At 40.3% G+C, this 11,102-nt stretch overlaps 1 protein-coding gene across 1 annotated transcript; it reads right to left on the bottom strand.

The window, feature by feature from the left end:
* Window positions 1–347: 347 nt before the first annotated feature.
* On the bottom strand, window positions 348–6,257 carry NDUFB4 (NADH:ubiquinone oxidoreductase subunit B4). The gene is made up of 3 exons (XM_007985667.3): window positions 6,002–6,257; window positions 1,407–1,550; window positions 348–468 (listed from the first exon to the last, which is right to left on the bottom strand). The coding sequence occupies exons 1-3, from the start codon at window positions 6,179–6,181 to the stop codon at window positions 406–408; spliced, it is 387 nt and encodes a 128-aa protein (XP_007983858.1). The 5' UTR covers window positions 6,182–6,257; the 3' UTR covers window positions 348–405.
* Between the last annotated feature and the right edge of the window lie 4,845 nt (window positions 6,258–11,102).

The following is an 11,102-nucleotide window of genomic DNA, read 5'->3' as shown; positions in this document are numbered from 1 at the left end:
CAGGTAGTAAGCACTGAAATAATTGTTCAATAAACAGCTGTCAGAGAATGTACTCCTTAAGAACAGGCTCTGTCTTATTGACTGTTGTATTCTCTGCACATAACATAATGCCTGGCTCATAGCTAACACTTGCTTGTTGAACAACTGATTGTAGAATCTGTACTCTAAGAGCTCACAGTTTAATGAGGAAAGAGATTTATGTTCATTCATTCAATGTCCAGCAAATGTTTGCTGTCACTCTGACAGCAGTGATTCCCAACACAGGCCGCTTCTGCTTCTGTGTTATTAGGGTGTTAATAAGTTTTTAACATTGAATCAAGGTAATACTAAGAAAGAGAAACTACTACTTAATGATTAATAAACTATTTATTTAGGCAGGAATACATATAGTCATCATTGCCAGACTTAACATGAGAGCTGAAACGTTCGATCCAATTTTCCTTCCCGGATAAGTTTTTCTTTCCTATCCTGTATAGACAGAAAAAAAGTACATTAAAAACAATATATTCTGTCAGTTGGCTATATTAGATAAAAATAAATAATAAAAAAGATAAGAAAAACTGCATTTTGGCACAACCCATGGTACAACTGACAAAGAGAAGGAAACACTCCAAACCTAATTGCAATCCCACTGTCTAAAGCCCAGGGAGTATGCGAAGAAATAGTAATCTAAGGAACTAAAGAGACAGTAAGAAAATGCTCCTATTCAAAAACATCTTACTCACATTTTAGTCATTAGAAATATATTATCCCACTTAAAAGCATACACTGACAGCAAAATGCAAACACTTTCTGGGAAAGTGTGGACTACCTTTCTGCTAAGTAGATCATTTACCAGATAATCAAAATACACGAGCTCTAATGGGAAAGCAGATGGGCCAGTTAAAGACAAAGCTAGATGAGTGGGCTCCAGTGGCAACACAATCCTGGGGGCTGCAGCTCAGGCTTTAGTACCAGATGTGGAACAGTTTGGTGCCAAAGATCAGCTTGACTTTCTCTACAATCATATACCCAGGCTGCTGATGGCAGCTATTCCCCACAGGCAGCTTGCGCTTCTCTGTCCCTAGAGTATTAATAGGTTTTAACATTAATTCGCAAAACGTGACCAACGTAAACAGAATTCACACAAACAGGAAACGCACTAAATGATTTATGTATTCTGCTAATACTTCACCCAATAAACATCATCTTTTTTAAAAACAAATGAACTAAGAAAAATAGACAAAGGTAACTGAAAACTTTCTGTTTTAACTCCTGCTGGAAAGGAATAAAGATAAAAGAAGAGAGGAAGGGAAGGCAGTATACAGCCCCAAAGTGGGAGGGGCACTGGTGGAGAAGGAGCTGCAGGTGGCCCCTAGCGAGGGACCCTGTCACTCAAATACTAAACATCTGGTCTGAATACTTACCCTGTCAGCTTTGATAACACAATACAGGAAGATGAGGGGCCCGATTCCAAACACAGCTCCCATGAGTGAGTTTTTAGGAGTGGGTCTGAAATTAGGATAGACATTTGTTCTTGCATAGGTCCAACGAAGCAAGGCAGGATTTTCCTAAAATTAATGAAAACAAAAAGCTATAGAGCTTAAGAAGGATCACATGGAGAAACGAATTCATAGGGACTTCTGTGAAGGAGCACAGACACATTTTGTTCTCTAGAACAGTTAAGGGTATATCATGAATACTCCTAAACAGTTTCAGGAAAGATCTTTCATTTCTGGTGTTTTTCGAATTCTGATGATCGTGTTCAAATCCTCCAGTATGCAGAAGGCTCATATCACCAATTAGCTTTCTGTTTACTTAAGAATCCTAATCTTTAAACTGTCATAGAAGCCACTTTTTCTCCTTTGTCATTTTTATCTATTCTTCTCTGGACTGTTCTTAGCTTCATTGTCAAGTGTGACCATCAGAACCACGCAGTATTCCCAATGAAGAGAAACAGATTTCATATGCTCTACCATGCTTTGTATTTTGTTTCCAGGATCCTTTCTAATGCTATTACCAAAATAGTCTTTCCAGGCTACAAATAAGCTGTAGGAAAATGAAGGAGGGGGTAGGCTAGCTGAACTGTAAGTTTTTAAAGCTGACTTGACTGATATTTTAAAAGCATTAATTCAGACATTTCACACTATTGAAAGTTTTGTAGAAAGGTCAAAGTTGTTAAGGAAAAATAATCAGACTGTCTTGGTTAAGAAAATAATTGTCCATTTTCATATATTTATACTAGAATAACTATCTATGAACAGCAAATCTACCCACAAAAACATAATTAAATTTAATTAGCTAAATGCCCAAGTGATTTTACAAAATTAGTCTCCCCAATTAACTGACAGATAAAAATAAGCAAATAAAATCAGCTTTAAGACTTTAGTACATAACATGCATATTCAAGGTCCTAACCAACATCAAGAAGTCACGATTTGTAGAACTAAAATAATTTCACAGTCATATTTCAAACTAAATTACAATTTTACCCTGAGATAATCAGCTGCAGCTCAGAAGTTTTAAAAACAAAAAAACAAAAAAACTTTATAATGGAAATGCTCCTGGTTCCTTTCAGTCAGACTGAAATTCCTCAAGGGTGTAAGCACTCACTACTAGGTATAAAGTCCCAAAATATGTTCTGCTGTTCTAGAAACTATTGATGTTATCACACCACATTAAAATGGAAGCACATGCAAGTTTTCTGCAGCATTGTTTATTATTATGCCTATACTGCCAACAAGAAGAAAGAGGGTAAAGACACAGATGTAGGTCCAAGAGGATGTTAAAGCTCAACAGCTGAAAGGATTAATGCATCTATTTTTATATCCTTTCTGCTATAAATGTATTTGAATGACTATCAAATGGCAGACTTCTCAATCTGCTAGTCACCTCTCTGTGCTTTAATACCTGCCAGATCTGTCTTCCAGAAACAGACATTTCATTTCATAAAAATACCAATTGCCCCATGAACATAGTTCATTAAGCCCAGTAATGTTACTAAGAGAGGTTCCAAAAGACACACTAGGAAGAGTTTTCCTCCTCTGACATCACTAAAAGTCCAGTGGACTCTCAGTAGCATCTGACATGGTGAAAACTCCTGGAAATCATTTCTTCACTTGACTTCCAGGCCCACACCTGTTTGGATTTCCTGCCAACTCTATGGCCATTTTCTCTTCATCTCTTTGCTCTTTTCCTCCACATCTCCCCAATCTCTTAATATTGGACCTCGGACCTCGGACCTTGCTGGTCTTTCCTATCTACACTTACTCCCTTGACAGTGTCAAGGGAGTAAATAATCTTTAAATAATCTATCTAAAGGCTGATGATTCCCAACATTTTACCTCCAGCCCTGTAACTCTACCCTGAACTCCAGACTCAATATCCAACCAACTGCTCAACTCTGACATACGGTCTATCAGGCGTCTAAAATGTCACATATCCCAAACTGATTTCCCAATAGTCTACTCCACCTCCATACCTTCTCCTCTCACATTCCTGTGTTTCTTAGTAAAAGGCAACTTCATTCTTAAAATCACTTAGGTCAAAAACCTCGGAGTCATCCTTGACTCCTCTTTCATACACCACATCCAGTCTTATCAGCAAACTTGGTTGGCTCTACTTTTAAAATACACCCACAATCTACCATTTCTCACTGCCTTCTGCCACCACCCTGGTAGCCACTATCAACAGACTGGATTACTACAAAAGCCTCCTAATCTCCCTGATCCTGTCCTTTTCCCCATAGTCAATTCTCAACTAAGCAGCCAGAGAACTTGTTAAGTCCAGATCACGAAATTCCCTATTCAGTAAAAGTCCTTACAATGACCTATGAGGCCTGGTGTGATCTTGTCCCACTCTGCCCTCACCTTTCTCCACTTTAATCACAATAGTCTCTCCAGTGTTTTTCAATTAACCTGACACTCTCCTGCCTAAGGGCCCTTGCACTTGCTATTCCCTGATGCTACTTTCCTAGAGAGCTAGGTCCCTCACCCCACTTCTTTCAGATCTTTATTCAGATATCACCTTCAAACAGAGGCCTTCCCTGGGCCTAAGATTGTAGCTACCTCCCTCCCCTACTACTCACTCACACTCCAAATCTCCCCTGCTTTATTTTTTTTTTTAAATCATTTACCACTACCTAATATGTTAAATGATTTTAATTGTTTAACTTGTTTGTTGTCTCCCCTACTAGAAAGTTCGTTCTACAAGGACAGGAATTTTTGCCTGTTTTCATCTCCATTGTTATCTTGGCATGTAAAATAGGGCCATAATAGATCCTGAGCAATTATTCACTGATTCAATCAATCATTCTTAAAGAGTAGACAAGATGGCCGGGCGCAGTGGCTCAAGTCTGTAATCCCAGCACTCTGAGAGGCAGAGGCAGGAGGATCGCTTGAGTTCAGGAGTTCAAGACCAGCCTGGGCATCTCTACAAAAAATACTCCATCTCTATAAAAAATACAAAAAATTAACCGGACGTGGTGGCGCCTATCTGTGGTCCCAGCTACTTGGAAAGCTGAGGTGGGAGGACAGTTTGAGCCCAGGAGGCAGAGGTTGCAGTGAGCCGAGATCGCACCACTGCACTCCAGCCTGAGATCCAGAAGATCTTCTCTCAAGAAAAAAAAAAAAATTAGGCAAGACAATTTACATGTATTGGTTAATGAATGATAGTGTCACACACTCATTTAATCAACAAAACCAAAGAGACTGGTAGTATTACCTCTATTTACACATGAGAAAATTGAAACTACCCTGAGGCATATAGCTAGAAGATAGAAGATCTTGGTTTCAGTTTCAGGTCTGACTGAGGCCTTATTCTCTTTTAATGCATCACACTAACACATCAAATCCAATCATGTGAGTTTGTAATAAATGTGTCTTTCTGCGCCCTCTTCCCAAGTTAACAAGGTTCTGGCTGGAGACAGTACAGCCTACTAGTTAAAAGCAGACGCTGTGGGTTACACAAACCAGGGTTAGAATTTTGCTCTATCACCTGCTAAAGGGGCACCTCCATATGACCTACTTGTCCTTCCCACGTTGTCTTCTCATCTGTAAAATGGGGACAGTAGTAGAGCTTAATTATCCAAATAGTTGTGATACGTAAAGTTTACCACAGTGCCTGGCACATTGTAACTTTCATTCAATCCTCATAACTTCCCAAAATTCCAAAACACCAACACAACGTGTGGGAAATGTCCTGTACTGTTAACATCGTATTTGACCTATTTAGCTCCTGTATAGAAAACTATCTGATAGAAGCATACCTGTTAATTACCAGTTTACTGGGCATATACTATGTGCTGGAAATGTTACACAGACTATCTTATTTAACCTCATAATTCTATAAAGAATGCACATCATTTATATATGAAATCAGGAAACTATAATTCAGAGGAGTTAAAGTTGCCCAAAGTAATAATAGAGTTAGCCAGTGAGTAGTGCTTTGGGTTCTGACTCCAAAGCCTAGAACTTCAACAAGCTGCAGGGTCTTTAAAAGATGCAGGCTGAAGGAATCACTGTATTCTCATCAGGAGAGAGCAGTACCCCTATGAGGTGTGAACTGAAAAGTAAACACCAGCTCTTTAAAATTTTTTATATATATATGCATATATATATATATAGAAACATTTTCTGAACACGCCTTACGAACTAGGCACTGTGCTAGGCCAGTCACACGCTCTATCTCATTTAATCCTAACAGCCTGATAAAAGAGTAAGCACTATATTACGCCCATTTTGCAGACAGAAAATCGAGGGAGGATAAGCAGAGTGAGCAACTTTCTTAAGGTCACGCAGGCAGGAAGTGATCAAGGCTTCAAACCCAGCCAGGTCTGACTCCAGAGCCGGTCCTCTCGAGGGCCAACCTCTGGCAAAGGTGAAAGGGTAGTGAGTTGGCTAGGCCTTGAAGAAGACCTGCGTCTGCGATACTGATCGGGAACGGTGGCCGACACATTGCGTGGTCTCTCTCGGTCTCTCCCAGGACTCGGACCCTATTCCCGCCCGGCAGGCCCCGCACTCACGATGAGCCCTCGGCGGTTGGGATCGTTGTACTGAAGCAAGTACTCTCGTTTCAGCCGGGCTCTTATAGCCAACCGCTCGGCTTGCGCCCGCCGGGTTTCCGGAGATGTGTCGTATTCAGCTGGGTCGAGGGTCGAGGGCAGAGTGGCCAGGTGCGACGGCTTATACTTTGAGGTCGACATCTTGGCGACCCAGGGCACAACTGCGCCTGCGCGCTTCTGAGGCCCTTTGTCTTTATGCGGACCTTCAGCTTCAGGAAATGCGCCTGCGCGTTAGCAGAGGTTGGCGATGGCGTTAACAAGGAGCTCCGCCTTTCTCCTAGCTTCCTGAACAAGGCCGTGTTCGCTCGGTGATATGCGCATGCGCGAAATGCTCTTCTCGCATTTCGCCCTGCCCCGCCGCCGCTCCCTACCTACTCATCTGTCATGGGGCTGCTTCTTCCTAGCAGCCTTGTCTCTACTGACACAACCAGGGCCTATTATGTAAAGTTGAGCTGTGTGGGACTAGCTGTGGAGTCAGAAGTCCGGGTTTTCAGTGTGGGTCTAACAGTGCTGTGTCACTTGGATAAGTCACTTAACGTCTCTGAGTTTCCTTTTCCTTATCCTGGAGATAATGACTCCTGTCCACCTAGCAAAGTTGTTGTGAGGATTAAATAAGCTAACAAATAGATTAAGCAGAACAGAATTCCCTACCCAAGAAGAAGAGAATAAGCTTTTCTGTACGTTACCATGCTAGATTCATACAACATTAAGTGTAAGCTTATTTTTCACAGGTAAGAAATAATGATTAAGAAGAAAAATGATGTTATAAGAGAAATGTTGCCTGACTGACTATAGAAGGTCAGGAAGAAAATGAGGTATTGAATAAAGCTCATGAGGAAATATCTTAGTTAAAATACTAAAACCTCTTGCCTAAAATCCTTAGCACTCTTCAGATGCAAAGAATTAAAAACATAAAGATGTGAAAATACTCATGGGGCATTGTATCTTATTGTAAAAGACGATCTGGGGCGAAAACTGAAGTAATTGGAAATAAAACCTTCTCTATCCTTGCTGTCCTTCCCTCTCCCCCAATTACCAAGGAGAAAAAGCAACTTCAAGTTTCACAGCAGGGTCATTGGGTTTCCCTCCTCAGGGGAAAAAATGTAAACAATATTTCCGTAACTCGGGCAAAGAAAGATGGATCAAAAGAGAGCCCAGCTTGGCTGAAATGTCTGGAGGCATGTAGGTATGTCGGGAAATGGTTGCTAGAAAAGGGACCTAGAAAGTGTTGGCGTTTGAAATGATGAGAAGCAGCACTGCTGTCAAATTTATTCAACATTTTAATACTGTTTTAAAATGTTTATTAAGCACCCACCGCCTGAAGCACACAGCACACTAGTCAGTGTTAAGTCAGTCTTCTAGGCTCAGTGGGGGAAATCCAGACAAAATGGAAGATGAGGTGTTTGTCTTCCAGGTGCTGACAATCAAGCAGTACGGAAAGAACGGGCAGAAATGGTAATATTTGCAAAGTAGTCTAATGTCCAGATGAATATAGAGCAAAATGGACTCATGAGAATGCAGGCTGAGGGAATGTAGAATAAATGAACACAAGACGAGTTACTCAGACTCAATTTTAAAGGAGAAAATAAAAAGGAAATTCTGACTTGTTCAAAGGTGTTTTGAAATATTAAGAAAATAATACAATATGAAAAGCAGGAGCAGGTTATAAAATTCTAAAGACTACATAAATTTCAGAAAGCTGTGTAGATTAGACACGGATCTAGGAAGGAGAGCATGTAAAAACAATAAAAGGATAAAGGAATGAGTCCAGCGAGTACGAACTGACGCGGGGCAGGCGAGCCCCAAAGTGGGGCTTAGGCAGCCAGGGTACTTGGCTTTGCCCAGGAAAGAATTCAAGGGCAACCCGGAGGTAGAAGAAAACAATTTTATTGAAGAGGCGGTGTTCCAGCTTTGGTGGTGTCACAGCCGTGACTGCTCCTGTAGAGCAGAGCCACCTCATAGGCAGAAAGCACCAGCTCAGACCAGCTTTCAGTCACATCTATACCCACATTTATTACCACTTTTAATAACATGCAGATTAAGAGGGAGTTTGGCCGGGCACGGTGGCTCACGCCTGTAATCCCAGCACTTTGGGAGGCCAAGGCGGGCGGATCACGAGGTCAGGAGATCGAGACCATCCTGGCTAACACGGTGAAACCCTGTCTCTACTAAAAATACAAAAAATTAGCCAGGCGTGGTAGCCTGTAGTCTCAGCTACTTGGGAGGCTGAGGCAGAAGAATGCTGTGAACCCGGGAGGCGGAGCTTGCAGTGAGCCGAGATAGCACCACTCCAGCCTGGGCGACAGAGCGAGACTCCGTCTCAACAACAACAACAAAAAAAGAGGCAGTTTATGCAGACATTTCTAGGCAAGGGGTAGTAACTTTTGGGTCATCAGGTCATTGCCCTGGAAAGGGGTGGTAACTCCCGGGTGTTGCCATGGCAATGATGAACTGACACACTGCTGTGCCTATCTGATGGAAAGCGGCTTCCACCTCAGACCTGTTTAGGCTAGTGCTCAATTTGGTTCGGTGTCCGAGTCCTACCTCCTACCTCAAAACCAGCTGACTAGGTTAAAGATTTCTTAAGGTTACTATAAAGAGAGAAAGCTTTGGATGAGTTAAAGTAGCTATTACCACACTTGCCTGATTATCACGAGGATTGCTTATGATGAGTGTTAAAAATAGGGAGTTTAGCCAGGTGTGGTAGCATGTACCTGCAGTCCCAGCTACTGGAGAGGCTGAAGCCAGAAGATCCCTTGATCCCAGGAATTTAAGTCCAGCCTAGGCAACATAGTGAGACTGCACCTCTAAAAAAAAAAAAAAGAAGTAAAAATAATTAGTAAATTAAAATATGGAAAATTTTTTTTAACTCCTAGTTCGTGTCCTCCACCTGGAGATTCAAAACTGGTATGGCAGAGGAACCCAAGAGTCTGTATTTTTTACAATTTCCAGTGGGGGAGTGGTGGTATTAAAATATATTGCAGGCTTGTAAAACAGAGATGAGTACAAAAGGTCTTTCTTTTCCAAAGATAATTGGTACCAGAAAAGACCCTCTTACAGTGAATCCATTAAAAATAGAGACGTAGATTCCATAGTGAAAGAGTGAAAGAAAAAGACTTGATTTGAACTTTATATTGAAAAAAATTCAACCAAAACTTATAAAAATGAATTTATCTTATATTTAACACGTTAGGTTACAGTTGCAAGTATGTGCTAATTCTGGTAACTCAAATGTTTTGGAGGAGGGACATAATTTTTTATATGGCTCATTATCCTTCATTGTGCATTTGATTTTTGCGGCAGGGTCTTATTTGCAAAAGTTTTGGAAGCATTTATCTAGTTTTCCCGAAGTCCTCTCTTAATCCTTTGAAATCAGATTATTTCCTTTTGATGTACTGATGTCAACATCGTTCTCATTGATTTTCTCTTTTTCATTTGTTATCTGGTCCAACTCTGTGAAGTCCTCCTTTATTAATGACTTTGCATGTGGATCCAGCAGTTTACTAACATCAATTTCAAGGTCATGAAATTCCACATCTTTTGAAAATTTGCGCTTTTAATTTGCAATAGATTTCAGTTGCATTTGAGGGCTGGATATTTCCAAATGAATGACCAGGATTTTGATAGAAGTGGGTATAGGCCCTAAGGTTAAAAGATTGGACAATTTAAGTGGGGAAAAATTTCACAAGTTGTCATTTCATCAATGAATATTTCCTGTTTTGAAGCCTTTTAATTCCTAAGAAACCTCCTAACAGAATTTATCAGGTCATGGGTTACAAGGACAAAGTATATGTACCTGTGTTTGGCTGGAAGAAGGGGATGATGTGGTGAAGTGAAGAAGGAATGCAGATGGGAAGGGGTGGTTGAGTTACGTTGATAGGGCAGTGTTTTGGGGAACAGGTGGATATAAAAACTGTAAGAAAGGTGACTCCAGAAAGCACTGTATTATCTTGCATTTTCCACTATAGAATACAGTATTACAACAAGCTTGCCATCTGAAGAGGTAAACAAAGTGTATGCAGTCAAAATACATAGGAAGAAACATAGAGGTATATCAGAAAATTAATACAAATATTTTATTATTTCTTTTATATATTTCATTTTGTGATGTTTATGTTTTAAATTTATAATTTATTGTGATTTTTCTCATTTATATCTAATTGTATTTGTAATTTTGTGTAATTTTTCTTAAAGACGCTTCCTCCAAAACCTGGATCTTCCTCAAACCTGGATCTTCCTGTTAGTCTTATTAAGGCTGCAAGGAAGAGACACAGAGTGCTATGTGAATTAATTTAATTGGCAAGAAGATCCAGGAACATGGGGTAGCAAGGACAGTCATCTGTTTGGTTGCCTCCCAATATTGGAATGAACAGCAGCCCTAAGGGAGAATAAGAACAATATTTTAGGGTTTTCAGGGTCCTACTTGAGCTTGATAACCCACTTTGTATTTGTTTACCTAGCACTTACTCTTCTTCCAAAATAAGACATTACTGGGTCAGTTTGACACTTCAGTCTAGATTGCCCCCAAAGCACCACATGGGAGGTTGGCTTTCATTGTATCCAACTCCTCTGTAGTTCTGTTGACTTGGGCACTGTCCAAGTCATCAATTCATGAATTCATCCAATTCATGAATAAGCATACAACTGTTTTCACCCAATAGGTACACCTAAGTCACAGAAGTTTATGATATTTAGAAAAGACCCATCTAGGACTACTTTCTTCCTATGTAGTAATGTATCCAGCAGGCACTTTGAGACTACAAGGCCTGTCCATGACAAACATGTGTTACTTTCTATGTGTTTTTACTATGGCTTTGTAATGTCTTGTTATTTCGTGGGGCAAATCCCTCTGTTTTATTATAGTTCAAAATTGTCTAAGTTACATTTGTTCCTCTTCTCTTTCATATGAATTTTACAATTAAGTTATCAAGTCCTATGAAAAAATCCATTGAGATTTTTATTGGAATTGCACTAAATTTATAGCTTGACTTGGAGAGAATAGACATCTTTGTAAATATTGTATCTTCCCATCGTGATCATTAGTCAGATCTCCTTTCATGTC

The sequence above is a fragment of the Chlorocebus sabaeus genome, chromosome 22 (assembly GCF_047675955.1).
Source record: "Chlorocebus sabaeus isolate Y175 chromosome 22, mChlSab1.0.hap1, whole genome shotgun sequence".
Lineage (NCBI taxonomy): Eukaryota > Metazoa > Chordata > Mammalia > Primates > Cercopithecidae > Chlorocebus > Chlorocebus sabaeus.
The sequence above is the reverse complement of the archived record's forward strand: the minus strand, read 5'-3'. Positions and strand labels throughout refer to the sequence as shown.